Below are 23,266 nucleotides of genomic sequence, written 5' to 3'. Positions count from 1 at the left end.
TTACCCTCTCCCTTAAAACCCACATCCTTTCGTCTTTCCCTCTCCTTCCCTCTTTCCTGATGAAGCAACCGTTGGTTGCGAAAGCTTGAACTTTGTGTGTATGTTTGTGTTTGTTTGTGTGTCTATCAACCTGCCAGCACTTTCGTTTGGTAAGTCACATCATATATCAGATTTTCTGGCTTCCCTACCACGTTCAGACTTCTGACATTTATCACTCCAACTCCAACTCGTAGTATTTCACCCTTCCATTGGCCATCCAATCTTTTTCTCATGGTCATCTCCCCCTTGGCAGTCCCCTTACAAGGTTTGAATGGGGAGCTGATCTGGAATCTTTTGCCAAAGGAGAGATCATGATGACACTTTTTAAATTACAGGTCATGCGTCCTGTGGATACACCTAATGATCTTTAATGCATTGGCTTTCATTGCCTTCTGCACCCTCATGCCATTGGTCATTGCTGATTCTTCCATCTTTTAGTGCAGTTTCCCACCCCCGTGGGCAAGAGTTTCTCTTTTAACCATCCCCTCCTCTGTATTCTTCGACAAGGCTGTTGGCCGAGTGAGGGCAATACCTTGTACTGGGAGTCTTTTGTCACCATTTCTGTTGATTTTTATTCATTAAATGCTATGTAGTCTGATTATAAATGCTTTTCATGCCTACTTTTAAACTCGTTTTTAGCATTTCTTCCTCTAGTTTAACTGCCATAGAGGCAAACTGTACAGTGTCATCAGTAAGACTAAGATGCTTTAGTTATGTTCCATTAACACACATTTTTCTTTCATTTGCCCGGTTTAAGGATCAGTAAGAGTAGTTTAAATCCTAAAAGATCTTCTTGCCTAACTTCTACATCTACATGATTACTCTGCAATTCAAATTTAAGTGCTTGGCAGAGGGTTCATCGAACCACAATCACACTATCTCTCTACCATTCCCCTCCCGAACAGCATGCGGGAAAAACGTACACCTAAACCTTTCTGTTCGAGCTCTGATTTCTCTTATTTTATTTTGATGATCATTCCTACCTATGTAGGTTGGGCTCAATAAAATATTTTCGCATTCAGAAGAGAAAGTTGGTGACTGAAATTTTGTAAATAGATCTCGCCATGACGGAAAACGTCTTTACTTTAATGACTTCCATCCCAACTCGCGTATCATATCTGCCACATTCGCTCCCCTATTACGTGATAATACAAAACGAGCTGCCCTTTTTTGCACCTTTTCGATGTCCTCCGTCAATCCCACCTGGTAAGGATCCCACACCGCGCAGCAATATTCTAGCAGAGGACGAACGAGTGTAGTGTAATCTGTCTCTTTAGTGGACTTGTTGCATCTTCTAAGTGTCCTGCCAATGAAACGCAACCTTTGGCTCGCCTTCCCCACAATATTATCTATGTGGTCTTTCCAACTGAAGTTGTTCGTAATTTTTACACCCAGGTACTTAGTGGAATTGACAGCCTTGAGAATTGTACTATTTATTGAGTAATCGAATTCCAACGTATTTCTTTTGGAACTCATGTGGATCACCTCACACTTTTCGTTATTTAGTGTCAACTGCCACCTGCCACACCATACAGCAATCTTTTCTAAATCGCTTTGCAACTGATACTGGTCTTCGGGTGACCTTACTAGACGGTAAATTACAGTATCATCCGCGAACAACCTAAGAGAACTGCTCAGACTGTCACCCAGGTCATTTATATAATACTCCTGGCTGTCCTGATGAAAAGGATACTGTGTAATTGAAGATGTTTATATTCTTTCAGGTAATGGCATAGATTGACTCAGTGACTGGTTCCTCTAGGGTTGTCCCCAAACTTTTGAGTTACAGGCATAATGCATACCCATTACTCCATTCTATGATTTGGTGCAATATTTGCAAATGGTCCATTGTGTTACACACATGCTTGTGGTGTCTTGTTCTTCTGCCTCATTAATAATTGATAATGGTTTTATTGGATACCTTGTATACGACAGACCCGGTGTGGACCGTGGTTCAAATCTCCATCTGGCCATCCAGATTTAGGTTTTCCCTGATTTCCCTATATTGCTCTGGGCAAATGCCGTAATAGTCCCTTTGAAAGGGCACAGCCAGTTTCCTTCCCCATTTTTGACACAGCCCTATCTTGTGCTTCATCTAAAATGATTTTGATGCCAACAGGTTGTTAAACCCTAATCTTCTTTCCTTCCTCACCACCACTCATGCTACTTGGCTTGTGGAAGTAAATATTGATTGGGGGCTAATGAATGGGAAGCAGTAGGATATATATTATATCAAGTATCTGTTTTTAGATTTCAGATGTAAATTAATGCAGTGTTCATGATTTATTTGTGTATGTGTGTTATCTATAATATTTATTTCAATACTCATCCCATCTATTAGTGGTAAGCCGTCATTGGTATCATTGTTGTTCTTCAACCTACATATGCACATGACATGTAATTAAACAGAAATTCTTCAGGGAATTGTTGTTTGTGTTTTGTAGAAGCATACCTTAAGTATGCCCACGGCCTTGTATCTGAGTACCTGGCAGATGACCTTAGCCTGCAGCTACTTCGTAAGTTGGGACTGCCAGAGGAGCAGCCATCAGAGTCATCAAAGCGAAAGCTTGCGCCTGCTCAACAACAGGCATCTGAAACTAAAAGGCCACGTCAAGAAGATTTGCCTAATGGAGATGCACTGGATCTCACCAAGCCTGAAAAGGTGCTCATGGTTTGTTTCATGAGATTTAAATATTTATAAATCTCTTTTTGCAATCTTTCTTCCTTCAATGAGCAGTCAGTTACTGTTTTATAAGTAGTTGTATGCTTGTTGATTTGTAGACATTCTTTCTTAATGAATGGTATTCTGGCAGGTGTAATAACATGTTGTCTGCATGATTTTCAGTTGACTGAATGAGACAATAACTAATATTGCAGTAGAGTGTTGAAATTTAATATTTAAAGATAACATTAAAGTACATCCAGTTGCTGGAACTATAACTTACAAACATCAATGACAAGCCTCAAAGATATATGTACATGCACTCCCTTGCTCGTGCTGCAAGTATTAAATGCAAATGCCTGTCAGTGAAGGAGGTACAACAGCTGAAATTTTATTACAATAAATCAACCACCTTTTTGCGCCACTGCAAAGCCTTATGAGTAATGCAGTGCGACTGCAAAATGTGGAAGTTCACAGTATCTACCTGTATTTACTTTTCATACTACTTCACTGTGCAGGCAACTACATGTGTAGATGATACTGTATTACAAGGCAGGTTGAACTAACTGCCTCCAGTGATACAGTACATTTGTGACATGAGACATAGTTATCCTAAATGGTTTCAGGAATAAAATTTGATACTTTATGTTAGTATTTAGTTGAATTGAATTTCCCCATACATGAAAGTTTACATTCATTCATGTAATTGAAGGAGAATACTATGAAGTTGTACTTGTGCATGTGATACATAACATATTACAAAAGCATGAAAGACTGACTGTGTCCAGTGTTGAATTTATTTCAATACAATTCTTTGCTTGCCTTTTGGCCTATCAGTTTACCTTCCATCTTTTCCTACTACACCAACTATACCTTCCCTACCCAGCAAGGTAGTGCAATAATCTTACAGTTGGGTGGAACAGAGTTCAGTACCAGTGTGAACCTACTGAATTAGATTTTTATTATTTAAGACAAATTCTAGGACTGGGTCTCCCTCCTCCCTCCCACTACCCAGTAATTATTACACTAAACTCTCGCTAATACGGCACTCAGTTGTTCGGCCTCTTAGTAATCTGGCACACTTCCACCTTCTAGTCGTTCAACCTGAAATGACGCTTAAATAATGAAATTTTGTCTGCAACATTGTTGTTAGTAAATTGTAATCTACAACATTCCTATACACTTTGAAATTGTGGCTTTCCTTACGGATCATTATCATGACTTCTAAAGGGAAACACTTTATGCTATACCTCAAGCAGCAACTCGAAATCGGATATAAACTGAATTGAGGTTCTTCGCAGAAAACCATTGTTGCTGGCAACAATGTTAGATGAGCAACTATGTGTGACCAAACTTCAGCAGAAAAGAGGTAAACATAAGCTGGTGAAGAAGAGGACATAGGAGGAGAGAACATGAGGATATCTGAAACTGCCGGTGCTGAAGTTGGAGACGTCTTCCTGGAGTACATTATGCAACAATCAGAAACATGGCAGCACCTATAACATGCTTGCAAAGCCATTGTGTGATAAGGCATACTGCCATCGCGTATCATCATTGTGACAACTAAAAAGTTGGGACACGTTTCAAAGTGAGTGTCAAGTGATGTATGTACACACACAAGGACTAAGTTTTCTGTGAAAATGAACGTATCTTTGGATTTTATAAAATACAATCCCTATGATGTGTTTATACTAAATTGAAGACACACTCAATAATCCGGCACTTACACTAATCCGGCACCCATATTTGTGAGGAGTGGTCGGTTTAGCAAGAGTCTAGTGTACTCCTTCCACTGTCTGAGCCCCATCTGCCTCACTTGCCCCCCCCCCCCCCCACATCACTTGGCCCCCCCCCACCCCCACCCCTGCCTCACTTGCCCACCTGCCCCACTTGCCACCGCCCCCCCCCCCCCTCCCCCCGACCCCTGCCCCAGGAGCTTTGAACAGGTCCAGGCACAAGAAATTTTGGCTCTAGGAGTGTCAGCGACCAAAATGTGATGGCTAGAGGCACCTGTTTGTGGTGAAAATTTTTGCCTGATTTTGTCATTTTTAAAAAGTTATTTCGGTACATTTTTCGCTAGTTTTTTTTCCATTTCGTCAATTTCGCAAATTTTATTTCCACTTTTCAGCAGTAAAAGGTACAGGAAATATATTTATGGCACATTTGCAGTGAAAAATCTTTTATTTTACATAAATTGAAAAAGCATAAAAATTATAAATCTTATTAAAACACAAATACCAAATCATGAAAGTTTGGAAAACATTTATCCTGTCCTAGTCTATGTACACAACGCACAAGTCAGTCTGAGAAAGACAAGGAAACCATGACTTCCATATTGCTGGAAGTCAAAGATGTTCTCCTGTCAGACATTATATTGCAGTATCTAGAAAATGATCTCTCACTATCAACATTACTGACTGGGATCCACAAAGCCTTCACTGCAGCTTCCACAAAAAGTCCATACTCTGCTTTCAGGGAAAGAAGAATACCAATCACATCAACATCTTTACCTTCTCTACAAGAACTGGCTACTAAATCCCTAAACAATGTGTATGGTACAAGAATTTCTGATGTTGGAAGTTCTTGTAGAATGGGAATTTTCTTTATCAGCTGAGAGATTTCAGCACTGTCTAAATCGCCTTTTATTATGTTTCTCGGATCAAACAATTTACCTGTAGAAGAAATAATTTTTCCTGTATCACACTTCATCAAGTGGTTCAGTTTTGTAAGACTTGCTCTACCTACAGACTGGAAGAGTGCTTTAACTGTAATTGCATATGCTCTGGCAGTTTAAGAAGTTTCTCTTAGGTTGTCTCGGGGGGAGGGGAATTGCATCCTCTAGTAACTTAAAGCTCTTTGCAAGGTCATCAAGCTTAGACTGCAGAAGATGAATTAACGGCATCTTACAGCCCTCTAATGTCATCAGAAAATTGCAACATTTTGAGCAGTGCTCAACAAGAAAAATAGCTAGGCATTGATTTTTTTTTTGCTTCAGCACAAGTCAAAGCTGTAAAACAATTGACAGCTACATTCTCATCTTCAAAAGTTTCAAGAAATTCTACTATGTCACAGAGATATTCTCCAAGGTACTCGACACTTTCAAACCACGAGTTCCACCTGGTGATGACAGGAATAGGGAAAAGTTTAGCTTTTGTGTGTACACCTACATATTTCTGAGCTAAGAACTAAATGTATGCATGCTTCCTCTTTCGGGTATTAAGGAAGATGTGTTTAGTCTGCAAAACACTATGGTTCAAATCACAAAAGCTCCACAGCCCACACATTGCCAACCAAATTGTGTGTGTACTAACCCTTCTGAAACTAAAACCCTAACTGCATTTATACACTTGCCCATATAATGGGCTGAATCTGAAGTTATAGAAACTACATTTCTGTACTGAATTTCAAGTTTCTGTATTACACTCATAATTGCTTGTGCACATTCTGTAGCGCGTCTTTCACGGCTCCTTTTAATCTTTCTTCTTCTTTGATGATTCGAGGTATGTAGCCTTCCCATAGTCTTCCAGCTGAGGTTAAGTCTCCAGCACCTTAAAAATGTCAATAGAACTGCTATTAGATTACTATGTATCGAATTAAATTACCACATTACCCAATTATAAGACTTTTTTAAGAGAGTGCTGGAGGAAAAATTATTTTTAATATAGGCCTATTCTGACCAACAAAAATTACTGGCTGTCGAGATTACCTAATCTCTGCTGCGATTAGCAGACGGTAAATTAATTATTACACAAACCTGGTATGTATTTGTTCATCCATTCTCTCATCTTCGGATGATCAACTTTTTCCATTGGAATGTTGGCCTCAATGAAAGCTCGAGTAGTCGATAAAATGAATTCTTCTTTATCATTTTTCACTCGTTTTGCCGCTGCAGTGACTTCCATGAGCGTAGCTTGTCTTTTTATACCAGTAGTTGTTAGCGCCTTCTCCTTGTTCTTCTTATGGGAAGAACTGTTATTAATGTGTTTCAGGCACGTGTCCTTCGTCTGCCACTCAATACGCACATTGCAGTATTTGCACATAAGTATCTTCCTACTTTTGTCGAAAACTTAAAATCCTTCTGACGAAAATTCCTTTTCTCAGTCGAAAACTGTCACTACCATATTAATCATCTGTAGTGCGAAAACAAAACACAAAATACCACACTCAATGCACCGGCAATCCACAACGATTTCCAACACGCAATACTGAATACACCGCCAGAACATTGCAGAATGTCTTTGGAATACTCGATATATTATATATATCGAAATGGTGTAAAATCGATATCCAGGTTGTATTACCATAACTCCAATCGAATTTCTGCAGTTAAGTTAAAATGACGAGATTTTGCAAAGTTTCGTCAATTATTTCGCGATTCGGCTTAAAAGTAAATAGTTTCGCGTTTTCAGCAAAATGTGTAAAATTTCGTGAAAATTTCGCTATTTCGCGCTTTGCGAAAAACTGGCGGTTGAATGGTACTGAATTTGGGCTGTAAATTTGATCTTTGGCTTTAATGGTATCATTGCAGTAACTGTGCAGTGGACTGTCAAAATGTCAAAGAGGATGGAATGCCATGCGATGTCAAGATTGCCGATCTATGATGGTCGCGGTGGACTACGTGGCTGTGTGCAGCTCGATGTATGTGTTGTTGATGGCTACTGTGGGGAAGCACAGATTGAACATAGGATATAACCAATAACAGCTCCACCCTTTCATTCATGTCCAAAGTATCCATTAAGTGTGCAGTCGGTATTCATTTTGAGTGCTGCATGGCACACTTCAGCCATATGTCCAGATTTCCCACAAGAGGTGGTCTAAGTGCGCTAGCAGCGGCACTGGTGTATATTGGCTAATAAAGGAGCTGTTGAAGGCGGCATCTGGCCTTCGAGTTTTCGCCTGCGTTTTGTAAACGGGGGGGGGGGGGGGGGGCTGATGATCTGAGAGACTGTTCAAGAGGTCCCTTTATCAAAAGGGTCCTTCAATTTAATGAGTTTATGCTTAGTCCTACATTGAGGGCGTGCATGAGAATCATCTCTCAGGCCAATGAAGTTGCTTATGATTATGTACATTGAGTGTTACTACACTGGAAACTGTTAAGTTTATGCCAGCTGAAAAACTTGTCACAGTCTGCTGTCACATGCACTGGGCTTCAACCCATGTATCCCAGAAAGAAGGCATGCTACAGCATATCACCTGTGATGCTGTGGGGTAAGAAGTGCTGTTCCGTGTGTGCGACATTGTTCGCCTGTGGCTGTGTTCTCTTGTTGAACTTCTGGAACAGCGGAGGCACTGCATAGGAGCCTTTGACCATGGAGTCAATCTGTGAGAATCAATTGGAGAGCTATGGAGGCAATGTGGAGATGACCGCCAGCAGCTCAGTCAGGAGTTCATGGGGGCACTGCATCTGCTGGAGCAGAAACAACACGAGTAGAGACATCCACCGGTTCCATCCTGCTGGAAGCATGACAGTAAGTGTACTTAGAAGTGAAAGAACATCTGCCAAAACACTACCTGCCTGGGTTAGAGAACACACAGGCACTGACTCTGGTGGAAAAATCCCTCAGACCAAATGATGAGTTCGCCGAATGCAGTGCAGGAAATATGCCAGGGTATAAAATGAGTATGATGTTTGGTTGTTTTGAATACAATCAGTGAAAACAAATCTCTTCTTGAATATTGGAAGAGCAATAATAAAATCTGCACGCTGAAGGCCAGAAAATGTAACATTAAATTGAAAGTTCCAAAATCCAGTGTCATACACTAAGCATGCCACAGTCAAAGTCCAGAAGGGGCGTATTGTCGATGCAAAAATAAAGACAAAAATTACATAATCCAGTTGCTGATAATGCTGTTGGATGCCTTATCTCTTCGGTGTTCATGACACGAATTGTATAGGTCCATAGCTGGCAGCTCCTGGAGGTGAAGATCGACATGGATGGTGGTGTAATTGTAGCAGTGGGTCCAGAGTGAGGTCATGATTGTGGGAATGCTTTCACAATCGGCACATGATTCAGGAAACTCACTTGGAGCAAACTCCTGGAGCATAGCCTGGGCACTGTTCTAAATACAATGTGGATGCCAGGGTACTGTAGGTACTACTTTCAGACACTTGACCTGCGGAGGAGAAAATGTCTGCAGGGCAGTGACCTCTGGTGGCACTTTTATTGCTGCCTCATGGCCACTCCTTTTCTGTCATCTGAAGAGCACTCTCCTGCAAGGTGTAACCTGTCTGTGTTGTTGGTTGCTGGCTGAGCAGGTACAAGGCCTTGACAGCAATTTTAATTTGCAGAAAACTGGTCACTTAATTGCTACTTTTTTTTAAAAAAAAACTCTACCAGGTAGTATGTATGTGAGGGCATATTGGGTGAACAACTCTTGTGACAGTCAGATCTACTTCTAGATTTGGGTTTTCTATGCTTTCTATAAAATAATTAGGAAAGTATTAGGATGAATCCAATATAAAAACCATTGCTAATGCCTTCCCTGTCCTTCCATACCTGAGTGTAATGCTTGGCCTGTGATGATCTCATTATTGGCAAGATGTTATCTATAAGTATCCTACACTCCTTCAGCGATAGTTTATTGTCTAAGCTAATGTGACATATTATATACAAAACTTTTTGTTCCAGGCTGCAAAAACCAGCATTACAGCAAAGGAAAAAGCTCGTATGAAGGCTGCATCAGGATCTAAAAGTATTTCCTCATTCTTTAAGAAGAAATAAAGTGGTGAATAAATGAATGAAACTGTTGTCAACTTGTATGTGTTCCTATAATTGAATTTTTTTCAAGTGGGACAGTTCCCTTTTATATTCACCAGTTTTTACTGTAAGTACTTCTTTCTTGTGCAAAAAATTGCTGAGAAGAAGAAATAGTTTTAAGCACTTTTGTGTGGCAGTGACTAGTACCTGCTCTGTATGTGCATGTGTGTACATGTGTACGAGAGAGAGAGAGAGAGAGAGAGAGAGAGAGAGAATATGTGTTCAAAGCATTTTAAATTGTGCACAATAAGTTTGGTAGATGGACAGAATCGAATCCTTGTTTTATTATTAGTTATTGTAATATAAGAAAATTTGGTCTCACTGAATTATAGAACTGACGGTTTTCATGATCTAAAGAGCAGATCTGTACACATATTTTGATTGTAGCACCTAAACTCATTGTTTTGTGGAAACACATTTATTGTTTTTGTTATGCCTTAGAAAGTGAAGAATTTGTTCTTTTGGTCTTAAATATAAGCTTTGTGTTATCTATTGACTTATGTGGGACAACTACTTAAAACACTTGCATTAATTTTCCAAAAATCAATACATGAAAAATGTGGTAAAAGTTGTTAAAATGTCATATAAAACTGTAAATACCTTACCAGCTGGTGGTGGGTTGATACTGGTGAATTTTGTGTGTGTCTTTGAGTAAGCACAACACTGAAAACTGGATGATTGTTGTGAAATTGACAAAACATTTGAATTTATTACTCTATTTGTTGGTAGCTGTAATTGTATTACATACACCATAATTTTTTAATATATAAAAGAAATGAATAACGGGAAGAGACCAGGTAATTGAGATCACATTTTGGTTTTGTAATAGCTGTGTAACGGGGAAGGTCCATTTTTATGCAGTGACTTGGAAATTCAAAGAATCTCTGTCATGTTTCAGATATATTTATTTGTTGAAGTGAAGAGTCATATAACAGGATTCTGATTTTATGCATTTTTTCAGAATATCTGTTAAAACTGATTTGTAAAACATATTTTTCCTATAGTACCATATTTTGCAGTATAATTGGAACAGTCACAACATCTGGTTACAACTGTGTGCAATGGTTGTGCAATTGTAGATGTCCTCTGGCGGTACATAAATTTGGAAGCTTTTCAAGTAAGTTAACTGGAGAATAACAGTCCCTAACGGGGATCGAACCCATTCAGAAAAAAATCTAGCTATTCAAGGTTAAACTTACTGAAAATATTTGTTGTCAGAACATGCAATGTAAAAGGATGAGATTTTCAAGTGGCTGTGTGCTGTAGACACCAGAATGTTTCCTTTCAAAAGTAATAGGCAATGTTTCGTATATTTTCAAAGTGGGGAGTTGTCATGAAATGTGTGTACAATATGACTGAGACCATGTGTCACCATTTTCTTCATATACTTCTGTAAGTTATACAGAAAAAAAAAAAAAATCAGTGATTTGTGTTTCATGTCTGTGCAGCCGACTTGTGGTTGTTTACAAAGAGCCGTTAGGTAAATGGGGGACCTGCGGAGGCTAAATGCCTGACACTGAACCCTTTAAAATCTGGGAAGTTTGTTTATGTGTTGTTTATTTAATAGAAAATATGCATCTCCATAACATGCTGTATTATTATATTTTTATGTCCAGTATGGACACACTTCCTTATCTTCGCCTCTGGTGATAGTTATCACATATCGGTGTGGTGACCATTACTTTATCTGGTCATGCAGTGTTGCATGTAATGTAAAACTGTTGACTGACTGATACCACTTCATATGGGGTTCATACAGCATCTGATCAGCATCAATAGGTCAAGAATAACAAACTAGTACAGTTTGCGTAACCTGCATACACCGATCATCCCTGTTTTAATACCTAAGGCAGCAGGTGAAGCAGCAGTCTGTTGATTGACTATTGCTCTACAGGACAATAGAAACCTGCTGTTAATGATAGTTTTTTTAAAAATATGTGTGTGTGTTCCATTAATTACATCCATAATTAACTGCACATACTGACTTTTGAAAAACCCATGTGGTACTTGACCTCTTTGCCCCAGCATAAAATATTTGTATTTGGTACGTACTGTTTCTTTAGAAAACTGATTGTCTTTGTTTTGTTGTGAACTGCATGACTTGACAGTGATAAATTGGTATAATTGTACTAGAAAAGTTACATTTCATGTCTGATGATGCAGACAGATATTTTCATAGAATTTGGTACAGATGTATGTAATAAGTTACAAGCATGGATAATCATAAAAGTACTAGTAATTACATCATAACCTTGTTTTTGCTCAAGTGTAGGCAATATGCATTTTTTTAATGTTTTTAATCTGAGTTATGAAGGTAAAATGAATTATTAGGCACCTTACAGTAAATTATTATTGGAGATCACGTAGGTCTTTTCAATATTGTGTCCACTATCTGATGTACAGTTGTAAGAGGGGAAGTGCATTTGTCAGTAATTTCTGTATTTACATTTAAGCCATTGTCCTCAAATCTCCAACATTAGTTTTTATAAAATGGAAAAAAATGCTATATGGTTTTGGACTGTGCTTGGTTTTGGACTGTGCTACTTGTGCAGGGCTTTAATGGGATTAAGATATTGTTGATCTGAAATACTACTACCTGCATTTAGAAGAATAATTCATCATGTTTCATAGGTGCCCAATATTTTATTTGCACAGTTCATTTATTAAATGGTTTCTGACTTGGAACTGGTCAGTATAAAAACAGCTGCATAATATGGGAGAGAAATAAGCATAATGTATTTGTGTATAGTAAATGTGTGGAATAAGAACACTATTATGTATTGAGGCTTTGGTACTAAATGGAGAAGGGGATAAGTGAACTTGGTACGACTAAATTAAATTATGACTTGAAGGTAAACAGTCATTTAATCTGATTTCAGTTTTACATCAAAATAAAAACTTCTAGTTCAGGAATAAGAACAATATATATAAACTGCATTTGATAAATGGATGTGTGAGAAAATTTGTGCTATGAAAACTTTTCCAATATGCATGAAGTGTAGTGCTTGGGACTTAAGAGATGTATTCCAACAGAAGTGATAAGTTCGTATGAGGTTAGTAGGAGAAATGAAATATTTTATAAATAAAGAAGAACACTCACTGAAATCAGAAGCATTGAATCTTTGATAGGTGCATCCGAAAAAAGACGTAACTCCTTCTTGAGCTAGAGCATGCACACAGCATGCGCCCTGCGTTATCTACGTCACTATGTAGGGGCACAGCTGTGTTTGTGTGTACTGTAGCTTGAGAAAATATTTACTCGGAAAGGTTTTCTGTCCTTTTTTTGTGTGCACCTGTTGACAGCTTATCTCTTCTGGTTTTCAGTAAATGGTCTCCTTTAATCATAAAGTGTTTACATGCTACCAAAACTTACCTACTATAAGTGAAGGTAGAAGAATGTATCAGACTTAACAGTTTTTTAAAAAGGTGGTGAAAAAATTCTGAAGGAAAAATCTACCTATCATACAGATAGACTTGGAAACCTGATGGAAGAATAAAGATGCTCATGGTTGGTGCTCCTAGAAAGGCAAGTGGCAAATATTCTCATGGAAACATGCTACCAAATAAAATATTGCAAAGTGGCGGAGGTGAAACATACAGCAACAAGAGAATGATTTTCTCAAAAATAACTGCTCAGGTACCAGTGTAGATACAGTGATTAATATTCCATTCACAGGTAGTCTGTTGTGAGCAGGACAGAATCATGAAAAACTTTACAATTTTTTTTTTGTTCAACCTGTAATGCAGAAAACAATTAGAGAACTGTGTTGAGGATATCTATTACAGTTCTCAATTGCATCCTTCAGGAATATTAATGCTTTATATTTAATTGATTTTTAGGCGTTGGGACAATGTCTTGCTTAAGAAGAAAACTGACTCTTTGTCTGCCATTATGATATGACATTGAAGGTTGTAGTCAGCTGATTATATTCAAACTCAGGCTTATGAAAGCAGTGATACTGACAAATTTTTAGTGATATAATTAGAAAGTGAAGACAGAAAAGAATTTAATGGTTGACAAGTTGATATGAAACTGCTGACATCTTCCAAAAATAGTTTTGTTATCTGAAATTGTTGTGGATTGGCAGGAGACCAACCCACTAAATTGAGAGGAAGCCGAAAGGCACGCGTTTAGCTCACGCAGGCTGGCGTGAGGTCTGGAACAGGACAAGGTATTATAACTTCAGAAAAAAAGTTGGTACTTGGTGGAATACTTAACTTTAATCCATTAATGTTGAACGTAGCTCTTGTCTGTACATTCTTTACAATATCAATGGCAACTGATAATGGCGCCTTGCTAGGTCGTAGCAAATGACGTAGCTGAAGGCTATGCTAACTATCGTCTCGGCAAATGAGAGCGTATTTTGTCAGTGAACCATCACTAGCAAAGTCGGTTGTACAACTGGGGCGAGTGCTAGGAAGTCTCTCTAGACCTGCCGTATGGCGGCGCTCGGTCTACAATCACTGATAGTGGTGACAAGCGGGTCTGGCGTATACTAACGGACCGCGGCCGATTTAAAGGCTACCACCTAGCAAGTGTGGTGTCTGGTGGTGACACCACATAAATCTTATGTGCATAAGCCTTCCAGTATTTGAGTTTGTGACTGTGATTGGAAAGGTGAAAGATGAGATGATTATTTGGTTCCAGTAATAAGACTTAAAGGATGGAATTTATTGCTTGAAATCCGTTTAAATAAAAGAGCAGAATCTGGTAATCAGTTGTGGAACCTGATTTAGAAATACTAAGATAGAAGCTCCAGACATGAGTACCAACAGATGAAGTGGGCTATACTTTTCAGTTGTTAAATACAGAGTAAACAATGCTAAAAGGAAAAAAAAATATCTGAATTTCATAATGCGCCATCATGCTGTGTTATGGTATCCTCCTAATTTATAACCAGTTTGTCTTAGAATTTGACCATCAGCAGGTATACAAAAATTGATATTAGCAGCACTTCATTTGGACGTACATGGTATTTATCAAATGACTTGAGGTCTTAATGTCACCTTATCTGTGCCATAGTTCCCCCTAGCATTGTTATTTTCCTATTATTATTATTATTATTATTATTATTATTATTTTACAGAATCGAGACAAATGTGTAAGAATCTTTTAGGTTGCAGCTTTTAAGAGATATGGTAAATAATTATTTGTAGTGGTAACAATAAATTTCCATGATTGTACTATAATTACTCTTAAAAGAACAGCATATCCTTGAAGCCAAAGTGTGATGTAGAGAACAGTGACACTATAAGAGCAGTTCTTTAACTACTTTTCTCATACTCTTGTCCAATACCACCAAGTATCTTTAGAAAGGGGCACATTTCTGGTACCATATATATACTTGAGTGTGTGCACATGCACGCTCCACTTTATGCCCTATTTTCCTTTACTATTCATTTCCCAGTAGATTTCATTCACTTTCTCCCATCTTGTGCGTTTCTCCTAGCTTATTCGTGCAAATTTTGGCAATTTTCTTTGCTTCATCACTCTGCTGTGTACTATCATAACTGCATAATCCAATATAAATATGGTAATGAGATTGTGTAATTGGTAGGTAGCAGTGGAGAAGGTAAATGACAAATGAGCTTGCTAAAAATAGTATGGACTTTTTTAAGTGATTGTGGCTCTCAACTCTGTTGATGTGATTTTGTGGGCTCAGTAAAGTATGTAATGGTTTGATGAAACTGTGATGCTTATCTTATATCTTTCTGACAAATTCAGGATCTTTTAAAAAGTAAAACTATTTTCATAAGGCCATACCTTCTATACGAACGAAGAAAAAAAACTTTTTGGGTAGTTGACTTGTACTATGGCTACAAAAGAAACATCTATTTTTGTAAGGGTATTTCTTTTACATGCATGCACATAGAACCTTGGGATGCTTCTTATGATTGTGTGTAAGATTAAAGCTTATATGTAGATTTTGAAAATGTTCTGTATGCTGCCCCCCCCCCCTCGACCTGCACCCCTCCTTCCTCCCCCTCCACCAGGTATATTACAACATTTCTGTAGTAACTGCATTCATTGCCGTTGTTACATCAAAATTGTTGCAAGAGGAACCCCACGCCAGCCACACATTGAGAAACCAGGCAACCTAGGAAGACCAGTTGTATAATGCAAGTCCCATACACCCCTTATGCTGTGGGAGGTACAGCACCTCACTCTGAACGTAAATTACACTGCACTGTTGTAGCTGAATTGCACCTATTGAAATGGAGAACACAAAACGGCTTTCATTGCTGAGTCATCAATATTTTGAGTTGACACACATTGGATATCGAAAAGCAAACAAGCTAGTCACTGTGCCAGGGAGACCCTAACTGGTGGTCACATGAACTGGAACATACAACATGAAGCCAAGATTTGATGCGTAATTTATATAAACCCAAGTTTCTATCATCATTCATGTAGGAGATATAGTCTTGTGAAAGCAGATGTAATCTTTTTGAAACAACTCATCATTCCTTCCCAGCTAAAGAGGCAGGCTAAAAAAAATATTAGTTTGTTAATAATAAGCCTCTTCAGTGAGAAGCTCAAAATATTTTTTTATGTTAAGTTGAGATGTCGATCAATTTGAAGTTACAGTCAAACTAAAACTGGAGATGATGCCTGTGTTTTTAAAGTAGTCGAAGTAGTTAGTAGAGTAGACAGACAATGACAGTATTGGCTTATACAACATTATAGCTTTAAATATTTTGTCAGATAATGTGCAAAACCTGTTTTTCATATTAGTATACAGGTGCGAAACAGTTCTTTGAGATCACAGATAAACTTGCACACCAAACAAGTTGTTTTGTATCATATTTAATCCATGTAAGGGCCTTTCGATTTGGAGATAATGTAAGGAAATTGTGTATCTGTGGGAAATGATAGTCTGAGATGATTCCACAGCTTGGCTTTATGGAAGCACTGTTATATGTAGAATCCAGAACGGGCTTAAGAAACTGGAAAAAAATTGTTGATTTTTTTCTGCCCTCCTTATTAATGATCAGAAACTGAGTTAATTTCCATCCAAATAAAATGATGTCCTCACCTGTAACCCATTCACCTTTCAAACACCCATGACTTCCTGTGTCCTTCAATGTATGAGTTTTACTAAAATATGTTTGATGTGTAACAATGTGAACCTATTAACTGAAGTAACACAGGTAGTAGTTTATTCGTAATAAATATGGATACAATAATATTGATATAGAAGGCAGTTAATTAAAGAAGTCCGTATCATGAAAGAATTACATTGGTCTATACCAGTTTCTTTGCTACATTAATTATGCCCTGCAACATGTGTAAATATGGAATGATTTATAAGCACAGTAAAGAAAACATTCAGTCTTTTGTACATATCTTGGTATGCTAAATGGTGGAAACAGGGGTAGGGGGTGGGGGGAGCTGTCCAAAATATATTGTTTAGGCAGAGGAGCTCAATGCACTAAAGAGAAAATGCTCTGTAATTTATTTCTGAGAGTGGTGGCGTAATGGTTACGGCACTGGACTTGAATTTGGAAGGATGGGACTCAAATCCTTGTCCAACCCAGGTTGGTTCTTAGAAAATGGTGTAGTTTGTTTCCTTTGCCTAATTGAATCTTATGGATCATAACTGAAGGCATTGTCATCAGTGAAAAATGAAACCTTAATCACTTTTTCATTTTTTTTTAATTTGTTGCTTAATAAGGGTTAAAATATGCCTCTTAATACTATTCACAAATGATTTAATGAAATTTTATGATAATAATGCAGAGCACATAAAATGAAGGAAAGCTTTCTTTATGATCTTGGCTCTACAGTCAGGAGTGGTTTTAAAACTATTCACATGGTGGCACATCGTTAGAGCACCATAATGTCTCTTACTTTACTTCTGTCACGAAACCTGTTTGTATTGACAACATTTAAAGTGTCTAATAAGTTAAAACCATGTGCTGAAGCAGTGCTTCTTCTGTACAATGCTCATACTTGTTGAAAGCATTGTCAGTGAAAGGTAAGGATTAATTTCTGAGTCCCCTTCCAATGTGTACCTTTACTGTCACTGGAAATTTCACAACATATGCAGTGCTCCTTAATGAAAAATACTGCTTGAGAAAAAGTGGTGTTTGTTTTGAAAATAGAGTTGTTCAGATCACTGTGGGATCAAGTCAATACAAGACCTACTGTGTCTCTCTCTCACTCATACTGTCCCTGTTTGTCTCTTCAGATATTTACAAAAATAATACATTGTAAAGTACTCAGGCATTTCTTTCTCCATCCTTTTCCAGCTGAGGTATAACCTTCTTCTCTTTGCTGTGTAACCCTTTAATTCCCAATAATATATTTAAAAAATCAAAAGTTTGATAAAATTGACCTTTATCATCGTATTAGAAAATGAACGTAAGAAGAAAGGGCGATAAGTAAACAATCAGTTGTTTGAGCTGGTGGTTTCACTTTGGCACCACTGGGACACACAGTTTTCTAACACCCATCATTTCATTAGGTATGTTTGAAAGCAATATTGCAGTTGTGCTCGACACAATCCTACATCTTGAAACTTCCATGAACTCATAGTGCCTAAAACTATTTGTTGTCCTAGATAACAAGCAAAAATGATCCAAAAATTCAATAAATTTGTATGGAAAGTACATAATGCTGCATTGTTTAATTTTGAAATTACTCTTAAAAGCAGTACTACAAATCAAATTTACATTACAATAATTTAAATTATGCTTACTTCCACTCTCAATGATTTCGATAAGATCACAAAAAAGGAAAAAACCACACATCACATTCTCCTACAATCGTGCAGCACAGTCTCTGTACTGACTGTTGTTTGTATGCTACAAGTGACTGCCACGGTGTGCTACATTCTTAGAAGTACCTCAACATGCCACTACTATATGTCTCTGTCTTGTAATAGCATGGAAACTTTATGCAAAAGGTATTTATACTTCAAAACAACATTTATGAAATGGTAGTTTCATACAAAACCACTAGTACTCAAAGGGTTAAATACATGTAATGAAGTGGAAGTGGGAATTAGTGACATGTATGTTACTGTAGTAATTTGTGCTATTAAAAGTGTGGAAATCAATGAATGGTTGAATGAACCCTTTAATGATTGTGATAATACTTTTTTTAGAATGTCAGGAGATGAGTGTTGCAGCAAATTAATGATGTCAAGACAGGGACACACAAATTTGCAGACATTAAATTTGATTAAAAAGAAGATGAATGTCATGAATGAGGAACAGAGATATTTCAGTTGAAGAGGCTAAGGAACAAGTCAGAATGTTCTATGAAGTATTGTAGCTTTACTTGTGTCATTAAATAATATGTGATGTCGTCACTACGCTTGTAAAGGGCTGATGTAATGGCTCGTACTACAATATATGCTTTTATGTGTTCAAAAAACTGACTCCACAAGCATAAGAAACTGGAAAGCATAAAAGAAGAGCTGCTTCCTCTGACTGTCCATACTGTTGATTATAAACTAAACGTATAATGGGCATGGCCTTGTGATATTTGAACATATAATCAAGCGTAGTCATTTTCGTGTTGCAGTATACCTTTTATTTAAAAATGTTGTTATAACTCCCACTGACTACTTTTGAATGCAGTGCGGGTCCACATTTTGCTTTGTTGCAGTTAAGAGAGACTTGATTCTAACCCTTAAAGGTTAAATTCTAGACTCTTTTTGACTTCTGCAGATATTTACTTCCATCCACATCAACTCAGTTTTTAGCTTATTATGTCCTATCTTATTCCATTTAGTACATGCGTAAATGTTTACACCAGTCACACTTTTCACTTCTGGTTTGAAGGTAAAAGGTTCCAGCTGTTTCTTTGTTGAACATGCTGTGTGGAAAGTCAGAAGTATTTTAAAATTGATATTTGTTGGCAATTATTGTATTCTGTTTATTTATCTATTTTTCTTATAAACAGAGTGAAAATTGTTGTTTAAATATGGAATGTGTACAGTTTTAACTGAGTCCAGTGTGTGTACCTGAGAAAATAAAAATCATAAGCATTTCATCATAATCACGACAGTAGAAAGCAAATTGCTGTTCTCTAAGATTCAGCAAGCCACTCTTATATTAAAACAGTGGCTACTATTTGATAAATACTCAAAAGCGTTTAAGTTTAAAGATGTTTATACTGTCACTATTAAGAGTGATACATTCGTAACTCTGATATCTATAACAAGATTTCAAAACTCTGTGCAGTTGCAGGAGACATGATTGTGCTTCTTTGAATTCATATGAGTTGCAAATATAATGACAGTACCTAAGCCTTAATTATTGTGTGTCATTTTAATACATTAAATATGATGGTAATAATGACGACAAAGTGGGTGATTGCAGTAGGTGTGTGTGAAAGAGAGAGAGAGAGAGAGAGAGAGAGAGAGAGCGCCTTATGTTTTAGCATTAAATTGAAGAAAAAATACAGAACTAAATTGAGTGAATGTTATCATCAAAAATTTTAATATTGCATTGTTTTTGGTCTAAAAATAATGCCTTAAAAGGTAACTGTTGATAATTTTCTGTAAAAGAGTACATTTTTTGACTGTGGTATTTAATGTCATTCACAGGTAGCAGTGTTACTTTTTGTTAATAATAACATCATGTTTATGAGTTTTTAAAAATGACTAATAATAACAGAATCTTTTATTCAAATGACTGGTTTTATTAATCCCTTGTACTTGCCTATATGGTCTGTTATTTAACTTTTATACTCATAATTCCATGTCACTTGTTCATTACTACATAACTAATTTAATTAAATATTTACCACTGAATAGTAAGATGTTGATGTTTGTTTAGATATTATTGATATGGTAACAGAATTTCTGTGTGTGTGAGGGGGGGGGGGAGGGGTGGTGGCATTCCTGGGCTAGGCTGAAGGTGCAATTCACTTCAAAATATTGGTAACATTGATTGAAAAATCCAAAAGTATGAGAGTCAATTCTCAATAAATGCTAGGATTTTCTTTAAGGCTTATCACTTCATTTACCTCTGGAAATGATGTATTAAAGATAAAGGTACAAAGTTTGCTCTGTGGTTTTGAATCTCTCGTAAACCTCTATTATGACAATTTGTGTAGTAAAGCACTGTGATGTTCGAACCAACCTTCACAGCTGAGGAAAGTCCTACTTTCATTTGTTATTTTTTATACGCTGGTGGCACTAATATATTACGTGTCAATCAGATGTCTAGTAAAAAAATTATGTTTAGTGTAAAATTATTTAATAAACAGTGAGTCCACAGTAAGAAGTGTTTCTTGTGTGCTTTGCCAAGCCATTCCATGTATGCAAAATTATGAAGAACTTCAATTCAGAAGTTGCAACCAAAGGTTACGTTATTGTCCATATTGCTCACTTCTTGTGATACAAAAATTATTGCTAACAAATTAAGGTTCTATAGATGCAATCTTGGTAAAAGAAAAGATTAAAAGAAACTGGTTGAATTTTGTGTAAATTAATTTTGTTTCTAATGGAAGTAAATAAACAGTCTTGTTAGAGGTGACAATGAAGGACATCAGAATGCAATTGGTAAGGGTAGTTGCCTATCTGCTGGAAATGGAATATCTGCTGAACAAGGTTCCTTCACTGAAAAATGTGTAGCAGAGGGTACTTCCCATTGCTCCAAATATTAATCTTTTTCCTGCTCCCTTCGTCAATGTAGTATAGGAAGGATACGTAAATGCCTCTATATGCATTGTACTTAGTGTAATCTTGTTTTTGTTGTCCCTAAGGGAGCAGTATGTAGCAAATTGTAGCATAATCCTTGCTTAATATAGGTTCTGGAAATTTTGTAATTAGACTTATGTGGGATGGTTGACATCTATCTCCAAGTACCGGGTAGTTCAGATTTTTCAGGATCTCTGTGACACTGTCCTCTGTGCCAAACAAAGCTGCACCCATACATGTGACCAGAATTCTAGGATCGGCTGCACAGGTGTTTTTTAAGCAGTCTGCTTAGTAGTCTCATTGCATTTTCCTTGTATCATACCAATGAGCTGAAGCGTACCAACTGCTGTACCTATGTGATCATTCTATTTCTTCTTCTTCTTCTTCTTCTTCTTCTTCTTCTTCTTATTATTATTATTTTTATTATTCTTATTCTTTGTCCCTTAGGCTTTTTGACATGTTGCGAACTTCAAACTTGATCTTATCAATACTGGCAAACATTCATTGCTTATATGTTCTCTGTGAGATCTCCAATTTTGAGGACATCATGAAATTTTGTCATTTAAACTATGACTGTTCAGTGGGTGTCAGACATCTTGATTTTTCTTTTTTCTTCCTCTTTGTCACCTCACAAATGATTGAAGAAATTGCCTTTTGGAGGCTTGGCATGTATCTTTATCCTTACAACCCATGCTTTAGACTAGGGTAAGGTTGCTTACACTGCTGTAGTCTTGCAGAACGTTAGCATTATTTCCTTTGTTACTTTGTCTGTTGGCAACGTCCTTGCCGCAGTGGATACACTGATTCCCGTCAGATCACCGAAGTTAAGTGCTGTCGGGTGTAGCCGGTACTTGGATGGGTGACCATCCTGGTCGCCATGTGCTGTTGCCATTTTTTGGGGTGCACTCAGCCTCGTGACGCCAATTGAGGAGCTACTCGACCGAATAGTAGTGGCTCTGGTCGAAGAAAAGCATCATAACGGCCGGCAGAGTGGTGTGCTGACCACACGCCCCTCCTATCCGCATCCTCAGCTGAGGATACACAGCGGTTGGATGGTCCCGATGGGCCACTTGTGGCCTGAAGAAGGAGTGCTTTACTTTGTTTGTTATCAATAACCAGCCTATTTGAGATGGACTACAAAATTCCATGGTTCTGTGTTAGGTAGTGTAAGTTCAAAATTGTACTGTTCCATTACTTTACACAATACAGATAGTATTCACTGTAGTGTATCGTCATAATTTGAGACTGTTACCTGATCATTGATAAATGAGCATCAAGACAAAGCTCTTGTCGTTTGTAATTTTCTAAATCTAAACATGGAATTTTTCTTTTCAGTTCTTGAATAGCATTGTCAGTACATAAATAAAATTGGCACTCAAGAGCAGCCTTGTTCTGTGCCCATATTCGTGTATTCAGAAATGAGTTCCTTTGAGGTGTTCTTATCATTTATCTGTATATTGTCATATAAGTGTTTCAGCACTTATAAGATTGGGAGTTCCCTTTTTGTTCATAATATCCCAGTGCTTATTTTCCACTTCATGTACCTACAAATTATTGCATGCAGGCGTTATGGGAGTTGACGGATTTCAGTAAGCAAGTTGCTAATCTTTGCACCACTTTGAAATCTTATAAAGATCTGCCTGAATATTTTTGCCACCATAGACAGTACTTCATTATAGATAACCACATCATCTGCAAAAAGTCTGAGGTTACTATTATTACTGACTGCCTAGTCATTGGTATACACAGTGAACAGCATGTTCCCAAGACTCTATTCTGGGCAGCCTTAAGCTACCATATGTTGATGACTCCATCAAAGACAACATGCTGTGTCCACCTACCATGAAATCCTGAATCCAGTCACAAATGTTGTGTGATGCCCTCCATGATTCTACTTTCATTAATAAGCCTTGGTGTGATTCTGAGTCAAATGCTTTTGGAAAGGAATACTACATCTGTCTGACTGTTATTGATTCAGGGCTTTGAGAATGTCATGTGAGAAAGATTTGAGGTGGGTTTCACACGACTGATGTTTTCAGAATCCATGTTGGTTGGTAGGAGGAGATAATTCTCTTGCAGGTGCCTCATTTTGTTTGAACTGAGAATAAGTTAAAAGGTTCTACTCAGAAGGATATCAATGATATTGGACA

At 37.4% G+C, this 23,266-nt stretch overlaps 1 protein-coding gene across 2 annotated transcripts in view; it reads left to right on the top strand.

The window, feature by feature from the left end:
- LOC126457126 (ribonuclease H2 subunit B) overlaps window positions 1-20,103 on the top strand; it is a 43,764-nt gene extending 23,661 nt beyond the window's left edge. The window contains exons 6-7 of one of the 2 annotated variants that reach the window (XM_050093185.1): window positions 2,484-2,710; window positions 9,331-20,103. In XM_050093185.1, the coding sequence (XP_049949142.1) occupies window positions 2,484-2,710; window positions 9,331-9,423 (320 nt within the window). In that variant the 3' untranslated portion in view covers window positions 9,424-20,103. The remainder of the gene's footprint in view (window positions 1-2,483; window positions 2,711-9,330) is intronic. The other variant, XM_050093186.1, reaches the window with a different exon arrangement.
- Window positions 20,104-23,266: the final 3,163 nt, after the last annotated feature.

Source organism: Schistocerca serialis, chromosome 2 (genome assembly GCF_023864345.2).
Source record: "Schistocerca serialis cubense isolate TAMUIC-IGC-003099 chromosome 2, iqSchSeri2.2, whole genome shotgun sequence".
NCBI lineage: Eukaryota > Metazoa > Arthropoda > Insecta > Orthoptera > Acrididae > Schistocerca > Schistocerca serialis.
Note: the sequence above shows the minus strand (reverse complement) of the source record. Positions and strands in the feature narration are given on the sequence as shown.